This window comes from Boleophthalmus pectinirostris, unplaced genomic scaffold, assembly GCF_026225935.1.
Source record: "Boleophthalmus pectinirostris isolate CB_2022bp ecotype Guang Dong unplaced genomic scaffold, ASM2622593v1 HiC_scaffold_3, whole genome shotgun sequence".
In the NCBI taxonomy this organism is placed as follows: domain Eukaryota; kingdom Metazoa; phylum Chordata; class Actinopteri; order Gobiiformes; family Gobiidae; genus Boleophthalmus; species Boleophthalmus pectinirostris.
In genome coordinates this window covers 93,332-108,331 of record NW_026571299.1, presented here as the reverse complement: position 1 = coordinate 108,331, position 15,000 = coordinate 93,332, and the positions used below count along the sequence as shown (strand labels likewise).

At 40.3% G+C, this 15,000-nt stretch overlaps 1 protein-coding gene across 1 annotated transcript in view; it reads left to right on the top strand.

Moving 5' to 3' along the window:
* LOC110166199 (citron Rho-interacting kinase-like) overlaps nucleotides 1–14,742 on the top strand; it is a 26,337-nt gene extending 11,595 nt beyond the window's left edge. The window contains exons 7-14 of the mRNA XM_055160969.1: nucleotides 5,124–5,228; nucleotides 5,998–6,138; nucleotides 6,750–6,857; nucleotides 6,950–7,142; nucleotides 12,017–12,178; nucleotides 13,119–13,142; nucleotides 14,164–14,301; nucleotides 14,375–14,742. Of these exons, the coding sequence (XP_055016944.1) occupies nucleotides 5,124–5,228; nucleotides 5,998–6,138; nucleotides 6,750–6,857; nucleotides 6,950–7,142; nucleotides 12,017–12,178; nucleotides 13,119–13,142; nucleotides 14,164–14,301; nucleotides 14,375–14,742 (1,239 nt within the window). The remainder of the gene's footprint in view (nucleotides 1–5,123; nucleotides 5,229–5,997; nucleotides 6,139–6,749; nucleotides 6,858–6,949; nucleotides 7,143–12,016; nucleotides 12,179–13,118; nucleotides 13,143–14,163; nucleotides 14,302–14,374) is intronic.
* Nucleotides 14,743–15,000: the final 258 nt, after the last annotated feature.

Here is a 15,000-nt window from a genome sequence, read left to right as displayed (position 1 = left end):
ACCACAACACACACACAACTATACACACACTACACACAACTACACAACTAACACACTATACACAACACAACTACACACACACACACACTATACACACACTATACACACAACTACACACAACACAACTATATACACAAACTTACACACAACTATACACAACTACACACAACAACATACACAACTACACACACACAACTATACACACAACACACACACACACACACATACACACTACACACAACTACACACACACACACACAACACAACTATACACAACACACACAAACTATACACACACTACACACACACTACACACAACTACTACACACACAACTATACACACAACTACACACAACTACACACACATACACACAACTATACACACAACTACACACACAACTACACACACTACACTACACACACACACACTACACACACACTACACACACACTACACACACACTACACACACTACACACACACTACACACAACTATACACACATACACACAACTATACACCACACACACACTACACACACACACATACACACAACTATACACACAACACACACAACTACACACACAACTATACACAACTAACACACAACACTATACACACACACACACAACTATACACACAACTACACACAACTATACACACAACTACACACACAACTATACACACAACTATACACACAACTATACACAACTACACACACAACTATACACAACTACACACAACTACACACACACATACACACAACTACACACACACTATACACACAACTACACACACAACTATACACACAACTACACACAAACTATACACACAACACACAACTATACACACAACTATACACACAACTATACACACAACACAAACACACAACTATACACACACAACTATACACACACAACTACACACACACATACACACAACTACACACAACTATACACACAACACACACACACTATACACACAACACACACACTACACACAACTAACACACACACACACACACAACTACACACACACACTATACACACAACTACACACAACTACACACACAACTATACACACAACTACACACAACTATACACACACTACACACACTACACACAACTAACTATACACAACACACACACAACTATACACACACACACTATACACACAACACACACACACTACACACACTACTACACACACACACATACACACACAACTATACACAACTACACACACACACACTACACACACTACACACACTACACACACACACACAACTATACACACACACACTACACACAACTACACACAACTATACACACAACTATACACACACTACAAACACACAACTATACACACAACTACACACACACTATACACACAACTACACACAACTATACACACAACTACACACTACACAACACACACACACTACACACAACTACACACAACTACACACACAACTACACACAACTACACACACAACTATACACAACACACAACTACACACAACTACACACACAATACACACACCTACACACACAACTATACACACACAACTACACACAACTATACACACAACTACACACAACTATACACACAACTACACACACACACTATATACACACAACTACACACAACTACACACACAACTATACACACACTACACACACAACTACACACAACTACACACAACTACACACAACTATACACACACATACACACACTAACACACACAACTATACACACAACTATACACACACAACTACACACACACTATACACACAACTACACACAACTATACACACACACAACACTATACACACAACTACACACACAACTACACACACAACTACACACACAACTATATACACACACACTACACACACTACACACAACTATACACAACTACACACACACTACACACACACACACTATACACACAACTATACACACACACTACACACACACAACTACACAACTACACACAACTACACACACAACTATACACACAACTACACACACTACACATACACACACACACACTACACACTACACACACAACTATACACACAACTACACACAACTACACAACTATACACAACTACACACACAACTACACACAACTATACACACAACTACACACAACACACTACACACAAACTATACACACAACTACACACACTACACACACTACTACACAACACTATACACACACTATACACAACTACACACAACTACACAACTACACACACACACTACACACAACTACTACACACACACACACACTACACACAACTACACACAACACACACACAACAACACACTACACACACAACTATACACAACTACACACACAACTATACACACAACTACACACACACTATACACACAACTACACACACACACAACTATACACACAACACACAAACTACACACAACTATACACATATACACAACTACACACACACATACACACAACTACACACACAACTATACACACACACACAACTATACACACACTACACACACAACTATACACACAACTACACACACACTATACACAACTACACACAACTATACACACACATACACACAACTATACACACAACTATACACACACAACTATACACACAACTACACACACACACTATACACACAACTACACACAACTACACACAACTACTACACACAACTACACACACTACACATACACACACACAACTACACACACAACTATACACACACTACACACACACACACTACACACACACACACACAACTACTACACACAACTACACACACACTACACACAACTAACTACAACTACACACAACTACCACACACACAACTACACACACAACTACACACAACTATACACACAACAACTACACACAACTACACACACAACTACACACACTACACACACTACACACACACTTACCACACAACTACACACAACAACTACACACACAACTACACACAAACTACACACAACTACACACACACACACACACTACACACAAACTATACACACACACTACATACACACAACTACACACTACACACACACACACACACTACACACAAACTACACACACACACTACACACACAACTACACACAACTACACACAACTATACACACACTACACACACAACTATACACAACTACACACACTACACACAACTACACACACAACTTATACACACAACTACACACACACTACACACACACACACACTATACACACAACAACTACACACACACACTACACACAACACACACACACAACTACACACAACACACAACTACACACAACTACACACACACTATACACACAACTACACACACAACTACACACAACTACACACAAACTACACACACTACACACTACACACAACTACTATACACACTACACACACAACTACACAACAACACACACTACACACTACACAACTACACACAACAACACACAACTACACACACAACTACACACAACTACACAACAACTACACACACACACAACTACACACACACACACACTACACACAACTACACACAACTACACACACACACCACTACACACACACACACACAACTACACACACACACAACTACACACTAACACACACACACTACACACACAACTACACACAACTACACACACACACACTACACACACAACTACACACAACTACACACAACAACACAACTATACACACAACTTACACACAACACACCACACTACACACACTACACACAACTATACACACAACTACACACACACTACACACACACACTACACACAACTACACACACTACACACACACACTACACAATACACACAACTACACACAACTACACACAACTACACACACAACTACACAACTACACACACAACTATACACACAACTATACACACACACTACACAACTACACACACAACTACACACACATCTACACACAACTACACACAACTACACACAACTACACACACAACTACACACACAACTACACACAACTACACACACAACTATACACACACTACACACACAACTACACACAACTACACACAACTACACACACAACTACACACAACTACACACACAACTATACACACAACTACACACACAACTACACACACTAACTACACACAACTACACACACACTACTACACACAACTACACACAACTACACAACTACACACACACTACACACAACTATACACACAACTACACACACAACTACACACAACTACACAACTATACACACAACTATACACACAACTACACACAACTACACAACTATACACACAACTACACACACAACTATACACACAACTACACACACAACTACACACACAACTACACACACAAGTACACTAATTAGTGTGTGTGTTTTATTTGTGTGTAATTAGTGTGTGTGTTTTATTTGTGTGTAATTAGTGTGTTTGTGTTTTATTTGTGTGTAATTAGTGTGTTTGTGTTTTATTTGTGTGTAATTAGTGTGTTTGTGTTTTATTTGTGTGTAATTAGTGTGTTTGTGTTTTATTTGTGTGTGTGTTTAATTAGTGTGTGTGTTTTATTTGTGTGTAATTAGTGTGTGTGTTTTATTTGTGTGTGTGTTTAATTAGTGTGTCTGTTTTATTAGTGTGTGTGTTTAATTAGTGTGTGTGTTTTATTAGTGTGTGTGTTTAATTAGTGTGTGTGTTTTATTTGTGTGTAATTAGTGTGTGTGTTTTATTAGTGTGTGTGTTTAATTAGTGTGTGTGTTTTATTTAGTGTGTGTGTTTAATTAGTGTGTGTGTTTTATTAGTGTGTGTGTGTAATTAGTGTGTGTGTTTTATTTGTGTTTAATTAGTGTGTGTGTTTTATTAGTGTGTGTTTAATTAGTGTGTGTGTTTTATTAGTGTGTGTGTTTATTTGTGTGTGTGTGTAATTAGTGTGTGTGTTTTATTTGTGTGTAATTAGTGTGTGTGTGTAATTAGTGTGTGTGTTTTATTTGTGTGTAATTAGTGTGTGTGTGTAATTAGTGTGTGTGTTTTATTAGTGTGTGTGTGTAATTAGTGTGTGTGTTTTATTTGTGTGTGTTTTATTAGTGTGTTTGTGTTTCCAGCTGAACGACCTGGAGAAGAAACACGCCATGTTGGAGATGAACGCACGAAGTCTCCAACAAAAACTGGAGACGGAGAGAGAACTGAAACAAAGACTCATGGAGGAGGTAAAGAAAGAACGACAGAAAGAACGAGAGAAAGAACGAGAAAGAACGAGAGAAAGAACGAGAGAAAGAACGAGAGAAAGAACGAGAGAAAGAACGAGAGAAAGAACGAGAGAACGAGAGAAAGAACGAGAGAAAGAACGAGAGAAGAAGAGAGGAGAGAGAGAAAGAACGAGAGAAAGAACGAGAGAAAGAGGAGGGAGGGAGGAGGAGAGGAACAGCAGAAACAGAAACAGTAGAAACAGCAGGTCGAAAGTCGAAACACTTTTAACTCTTAGTTGTTTGTTTAAATTTTGTCAAAACATTTGAAGATTAAAAAGTCAAATATTCACAGTTTTATTCACCTCCACAAATGTCACAGTAAATCTGGTTTGGTGAGGTTTGAATCTGGTGTGAATCTGGTGTGAATCTGGTGTGAATCTGGTTTGAATCTGGTGTGAATCTGGTTTGAATCTGGTGTGAATTTGGTTTGAATCTGGTGTGAATCTGGTGTGAATCTGGTTTGAATCTGGTGTGAATCTGGTTTGAATCTGGTGTGAATCTGGTGTGAATCTGGTGTGAATCTGGTTTGAATCTGGTTTGGTGAGTTTATCTGTGGTCACATCTCCAGGCTGCAGGTCTCTGCACTTTAACAAGAAGCTGCGTTTGGCTCAAATCTGACTGTGCCCTCTGACCTCTGACCTGTGCCTCTGACCTCTGACCTGTGCCCTCTGACCTCTGACCTGTGCCCTCTGACCTTTGCCCTCTGACCTTTGCCCTCTGTGTCGTGCAGCAGGGGAAACTGCAGCAGCAGATGGATCTCCAGAAGAGTCACATCTTCAGACTGACTCAGGGTCTGCAGGACGCGCTGGACCAGACCGACATGTTAAAGACCGAGAGGACCGACCTGGAGTACCAGCTGGAGAACATCCAGGTGAGAACATCCAGGTGAGAACATCCAGCTGGAGAACATCCAGGTGAGAACATCCAGCTGGAGAACATCCAGGTGAGAACATCCAGGTGAGAACATCCAGGTGGAGAACATCCAGGTGAGAACATCCTGGTGAGAACATCCAGGTGAGAACATCCAGGTGAGAACATCCTGGTGAGAACATCCTGGTGAGAACAGGTGAGAACATCCAGGGTGAGAACATCCAGGTGAGAACATCCAGGTGAGAACATCCAGGGTGAGAACATCCAGGTGAGAACATCCAGGTGAGAACATCCAGGTGAGAACATCCAGGTGAGAACATCCAGGGTGAGAACATCCAGGTGAGAACATCCTGGTGAGAACATCCAGGTGAGAACATCCTGGTGAGAACATCCAGGTGAGAACATCCAGGTGAGAACATCCAGAGAACATCCTGGTGAGAACATCCAGGTGAGAACATCCAGGGAGAACATGAGAACATCCAGGTGGTGAGAACATCCAGCATCCAGGTGAGAACATCCAGTGGAGAACATCCAGGTGAGAACATCCAGGTGAGAACATCCTGGTGAAGATTAAAGCTGGACTCCGTCTGGTCTGACCCGGTCTCTCTGTAGGCGGTGTATTCTCATGAGAAGGTGAAGATGGAGGGCACCATCTCGCAGCAGACCAAACTCATCGACTTCCTCCAGGCCAAGATGGACCAACCAACCAAGAAGAAGAAGGTCTCACGCTCTCTTCCTCCTACTCCTCCTCCTCTTCCTCCTCCTCTCTCTTCCTCCTCTCACGCTCCTCCTCTTCCTCGTTTCTCCTTTAGGGCATCTTTGGGCGTAAGCGTGAGGACGTTGGCACGACGACACACGGCGCGGTTCCGTCCGTGGCTCCGCCCCCTGTGCCTCTGCAGTACGGAGACATGAAGGCGGCGCTGGAGAGAGAGAGAACACGCTGTGGAGAACTGGAGGAAGCTCTGCAGAAGATGAGGATCGAACTGCGCTCGCTCAGAGAAGAAGGTTTGTTTTATATATATATATATATATATATATATATATATATATATATATATATATATATATATATATATATATATATATATTACAACCCCAGTGCGAGGGACAAAGGAAAGTAACACAAACCAGATATGATGTAAAGTAAAGGTTTTTTAAAGTGGTGTAGGTAAGTACAATAACAAACAAAATAAACGATTCACATTTGATTGTTCAGAATTCCACAAAGTTACTAAACCACTCATAAACTAAAGTATTTAACAGCAACAAAAAACACTGCCCCAGGGCCGAGCCAAACTGGCAAAACTAAAAATTATAGTAACAAACAGTTTACAATATCAAAGAGCGAACGTCTACAGAGGTGAGGGCGAACTGAGCCGTCCAGCCGCCAGCAGGGACGGACGCACTGCACTTTTATTGGTCGAGGTGATTGATGTGGAAGGAAGAGATTGGAGGAACAGAACGTCAATCCTCCAACCACAGCACAGGGGGCGTCGGAGCGGCCCACAGCGACGGAACCACTGCCCACGGCGACGGAACCACTGCCCACAGCGACGGAACCACTGCCCACAGCGACGGAACCACGGCCCACGGCGACGGAACCACTGCCCACGGCGACGGAACCACGCGGCCCACGGCGACGGAACCACTGCCCACAGCGACGGAACCACTGCCCACAGGCCCACGGCGACGGAACCACTGCCCACAGCGACGGAACCGCGGCCCACGGCGACGGAACCGCGGCCCACAGCGACGGAACCACTGCCCACAGCGACGGAACCACGGCCCACAGCGACAGAACCGCGGCCCACGGCGACAGAACCACGGCCCACGGCGACGGAACCGCGGCCCGCGGCGACAGAACCGCGGCGACGGAACCACGGCCCACGGCGACGGAACCGCGGCCCACGGCGACGGAACCGCGGCCCACAGCGACGGAACCGCGGCCACCAGTCAGACAGCAGGCACCACACAGGACATGCAAATACAGAAGATACAGTAAAACAAACAGGGAGCGCCAGCCCATGCGGATACGTAACAATATACACTACACTATATATACTACACTATATATACTACACTATATATACTACACTATATACACTACACCATATATACTACACTATATACACTACACCATATATACTACACTATATACACTACACCATATATACTACATATACTATATATACTACACTATATATACTACACTATATATACCATAAACTATATACTACACTATATATACTACACTATATATACTACACTATATATACTACACCATATATACTACACCATATATACTACACTATATATACTACACTATATATACCATAAACTATATACTACACTATATATACTACACTATATATACTACACTATATATACTACACTATATATACTACACTATATATATACTACACTTATATACACTATATATACACACTATATATATACACTATACATATATATATATACACTATATACACTACACTATATATACTACACTATATATACTACACATATATACTATATATACTACACTATATATATATATATACTACACTATATATAACTATATACTATACTACACTATATACTACACTATATATACTACACTATATATACTACACTATATATACCATAAACTATATATACTATATATACTACACTATATATACTACACTATATATACTACACTATATATACTACACTATATATACCATAAACTATATACTACACTATATATACTACACTATATATACTACACTATATATACCATAAACTATATACTACACTATATATACTACACTATATATACTACACTATATATACTACACTATATATATACTACACTATATACTACACTATATATACTACACCATATATACTACACTATATATACTACACCATATATACTACACTATATATACCATAAACTATATACTACACTATATATACTACACTATATATACTACACTATATACACTACACTATATATACTACACTATATATACTACACTATATATACTACACTATATATACTACACTATATATACTACACTATATACTACACTATATACACTACACTATATATACTACACTATATACACTACACTATATATACACTATACACACTATATATACTACACTATATACTACATATATACTACACTATATATACTACACTATATATACTACACTATATATACTATAACTACTATATATACCACTATATACTATATACTACCACTATATACACTACAACTATATATATACTACTATATATACTACTATATACTACACTATATACTACTACACTATATATACTACACTATATATACTACATATACTACACTATATATACTACACTATATACACTACACTATATATACTACACTATATATATATACTACAACTACATATATACTACACTATATAACTACTACTAATACATATATATACTACACTATATATACTACTATATACTACACTATATACACACTATATATACTATATACTACACTATATATACTATATACACTACACTATATACACACTATATATACTACACTATATATACTACATATATACTACACTATATATACACTACTATATACTACACTATATATACTATATATTACTACACTATATATACTATATACTACTACTATATATACTACATATATATACCATATATACTACACTATATATACTACACTATATATACTACACATATATATACTATACTATATATATCTACACATATAACTATATACTACACTATATATACCATAAACTAATACTACATATATATATTACTACACTATATATACCATAAACTATATACTACTACACATATATATACACATATACTACACTACTACACTATATATACTACATATATACTATATATACTACACTATATATACTACACTATATACACTATATATACACATATATACTATATACTACACTATATACTACACTATATATACCATATACTATATATACACTATATACACTATATACTACACTATATATACTACACTATATATATACTACACTATATATTATACTACACATATATACTATACACTATATATACCATATAACTATATACTACACTATATATACTACACTATATATATACTACACTATATATACACTATATATACACTATATACTACTCACATATATACTACACTATATATACTATAAACTATATAACTATATATACTACACTATATATACTACACTATATACACTATATACACTTATATATACACTACACTATATATACTACACTATATATACTACACTATATATACTACACTATATATACCATATATACTACACTATATATACTACACCATATATACTACACTATATATACTACACCATATATACTACACTATATATACCATACACTATATACTACACTATATACACTACACTATATACACTACACTATATACACTACACTATATATACTACACTATATATACTACACTATATACACTATATATACACTACACTATATATACTACACTATATATACTACACTATATATACTACACTATATACACTACACTATATATACTACACTATATATACTACACTATATACACTACACTATATATACTACACTATATATACTACACTATATACACTACACTATATACTACACTATATATACTACACTATATACACTACACTATATATACTACACTATATATACTACACTATATACACTACACTATATATACTACACTATATATACTACACTATATATACTACACTATATACACTACACTATATATACTACACTATATACACTACACTATATATACTACACTATATATACCATAAACTATATACTACACTATATATACCATAAACTATATACTACACTATATATACCATAAACTATATACTACACTATATATACTACACTATATATACTACACTATATACACTACACTATATATACTACACTATATACACTACACTATATATACTACACTATATATACCATAAACTATATACTACACTATATATACTACACTATATATACCATAAACTATATACTACACTATATATACACCATAAACTATATACTACACTATATATACCATAAATACTACTATATACTACACTATATATACTACACTATATATACCATAAACTATATACTACACTATATATACCATAAACTATATACTACACTATATATACCATAAACTATATACTACACTATATATACTACACTATATATACCATAAACTATACACTACACTATATATACACTATACGCTCGCTCAGAGAAGGTTTATTACATGTATATATGTATATACACTACACTATTCTATATTTACTACATTATTCTATACCACCTTTATACACACTACTGCATATACTATACACACTACTGCATATACTATACACACTACTGCATATACTATTACATTATACATTATATAGATTATTTACCTTATATAGATTCTATATATAATATATATATTCTCTAGTGTGTGACTGTGTGATTGTGCTGCTTCACACTCAGCGCCCCCTGGAGGACTCAGGTTCATTACTTTAAAGCTGCACTGTGTAACTTTTCTGGTGGAGGCTCCGTCAGCTGCTTGTCTCCATGGAGATTGTTCTATGTTCCTGCTTTGTCTGGAATGTTCCACAGTGTGACATTAAACCTTTTTATCTCCATGGAGACCAGAGCAGACGCAGCTCCAGGTCAGATCTGTGGAGAGGCGACGCTCACAGTCACAACCTCCTGTGTTTGTTTATTTGTGTGTTTCTTTGTTTGTTTATTTATTTGTTTGTTTGTGTGTTTGTTTATTTGTTTGTTTGTTGGTTGGTTCCAGCGGCGCTCTTTAAATCCCAGGAGCACCTCGGCCCCTCGACTCCGGCTCAGGCCCGACACCAGATCCTCATGAGCGCCATCGTCAAGAGCCCCGAGCACCAACCGAGCCCCGCCAGCCTCCTCCACCCGTCTGCCCGCGCCAAGGACACCTCCACCCCCGAAGGTACCGCACGAACTCCTACACACACCTACACACACCTACACACACCTACACACACCTACACACACCTCCACCCCCGAAGGTACCGCACGAACTCCTACAATCCTCCAATAGACCAATAGAAAACAGCCTGTTTATGTGCGGGAGCTACAGCAGCTAATCGCTAACAAAACCTAAACTAGCTTCAAAGTCGATGTATTTCCAACACTCACCGCTCACACAGGCTCCTCCCACATCACACAGGCTCCTCCCACATCACAAATCTGCACTAATAAATGTCCTTTTAATCCAGACTCAAACCGATTGTCCGAAAAAAGAAAATAATGTCAGTGTTTGGATCTGTGTCTGCAGGTGTAAACAAACACACGTGAGTGAAGTGACTCTGTGGTGTGTTCAGGGACAGTACGGACACAGACACACAAATGACTCCGTAGATAAATACTGATGTGGAGTCACATATGAGGACATTTATCTGTCTGTAAATTGGATTAAATGAACAGAATGTAGAGAGTCTAAGCTTTATAACGAGGTATAACATGCCCACGTGAAATATTGGCCCATATCAGCGAGCATATCGGCCGATAGCCGATATGTCTCCAGGTACCCATATTGGCCGATAATATCGGCCAGCCGATATATCGGTCGGGCTCTACTACACACCTCCACCCTCTCTGTGTGTTCATGTGTGTATCTCGTGTCTAACCTGTTTAACACTGTGATGTGATGTGGAGTGGTGTGTGTTGTGTGTGTGTACAGTGTGTACAGTGTGTGTGTGTGTGTGTGTGTACAGTGTGTATAGTGTGTGTGTGTTAGTGTGTGTGGTGTTTCCATGGTGACGTCCTGTGGTGGTGGTTTGTTGTTTTGTTGTGTTGTTGGTGTTTCCGTGGTGACGGTGTTGGTGTTTAACGTGGGCGTGGCTCTGTTCTCTCTCTGCCAATCACAGAAAAGAGAAGAGTCACCTTTGAAAGTAAGTCCCTCCCACTCCTCCTCTGCACCACTCAGGTTCCTCTTCCTCCTCTTCCTCCTCTACCTCCTCTTCTCTACCTCCTCTTCCTCCTCTTCCTCCTCTTCCTCCTCTTCCTCCTCTTCCTCCTCTACCTCCTCTACCTCCTCTTCCTCCTCTTCCTCCTCTTCCTCCTCTACCTCCTCTACCTCCTCTACCTCCTCTTCCTCCTCTTCCTCCTCTACCTCCTCTTCCTCCTCTACCTCCTCTTCCTCCTCCTCAGCATGAGTTGTGCACGGTGTTTGACCCTGTCGTTTGTTGTTTGGAATTTGACCCTGTCGTTTGACCCTGTCGTTTGACCCTGTCGTTTGACCCTGTCGTTTGTCCCTGTCGTTTGTCCCTGTCGTTTGACCCTGTCGTGTGACCCTGTCGTTTGTCCCTGTCGTTTGACCCTGTCGTGTGACCCTGTCGTTTGTCCCTGTCGTTTGTCCCTGTCGTTTGACCCTGTCGTGTGACCCTGTCGTTTGTCCCTGTCGTTTGACCCTGTCATTTGACCCTGTCGTGTGGCCCTGTCATTTGTCCCTGTCGTTTGACCCTGTCATTTGACCCTGTCGTGTGGCCCTGTCATTTGACCCTGTCGTGTGGCCCTGTCCCTGTGTGTGACCCTGTCGTGTGACCCTGTCGTTTGACCCTGTCATTTGACCCTGTCGTGTGGCCCTGTCGTTTGACCCTGTCGTGTGACCCTGTCATTTGTCCCTGTCGTTTGACCCTGTCATTTGACCCTGTCGTGTGGCCCTGTCGTGTGACCCTGTCGTGTGACCCTGTCATTTGTCCCTGTCGTTTGACCCTGTCATTTGACCCTGTCGTTTGACCCTGTCATTTGACCCTGTCGTGTGGCCCTGTCGTGTGACCCTGTCGTGTGACCCTGTCGTTTGACCCTGTCATTTGACCCTGTCGTGTGGCCCTGTCGTGTGGCCCTGTCGTGTGGCCCTGTCGTGTGACCCTGTCGTGTGACCCTGTCGTTTGTCCCTGTCGTGTGTTTCAGAGTCGGGGCGGCGGGTGAAGGAGCGGATGCATCATAACATCCCTCACCGCTTCACGGTGGCGTTGAACATGAGAGCCGCCAAATGCTCCGTCTGCCTGGACACGGTGCACTTCGGACGGCAGGCGGCCACCTGTCTGGGTACGGCGCCCGTCGCGTGTTTAGGTCACGTGTTCAGGAGCGGAGGAGTGACTTTTGTCCCTCGTTTCCTCAGAGTGTCGTCTTCTGTGTCACCCCAAGTGCTCGCCCTGCGCCCCCTCCACCTGCGGACTCCCCGCGGAGCTGGCGACGCACTTCAGCGAGTCTCTGTGTCGAGACAAGAACAACTCCCCCGCCCCCCCCCTCAACGAGGCCAGCGGACACGTCCGCCTGGAGGGATGGATGAAACAACCCAGGTCAGTGTCACACGCACCACGCCCCTGCACACTGTGTGTACAGAACCATCACCAGGTCCCAAACACACTGTGTGGAAGGGTAAAGCTGCAGTACGGGACATTCAGGAGGTCCCAACACACTGTGTGTACGGGTAAAGCTGTACTACGGGACATTCAGGAGGTCCCAACACACTGTGTGTACGGGTAAAGCTGCAGTACGGGACATTCAGGAGGTCCCAACACACTGTGTGTAAGGGTAAAGCTGCAGTACGGGACATTCAGGAGTCGCTGTGTCACTTGAGTTTATAGAAACACAAAGTTAAATCACAGAGATCAGTTTAAAGCCAAACTGCAGAGTTTAGCCAAAAGAAGGTTTCCATGGAAACAGGAGAGGCCCTCCTCTAGGCCGAGGGAGAGGAAGAGTCAGGTTTGTGGAGAGGCGAGTCACACAGAGTCTCACAGAGAC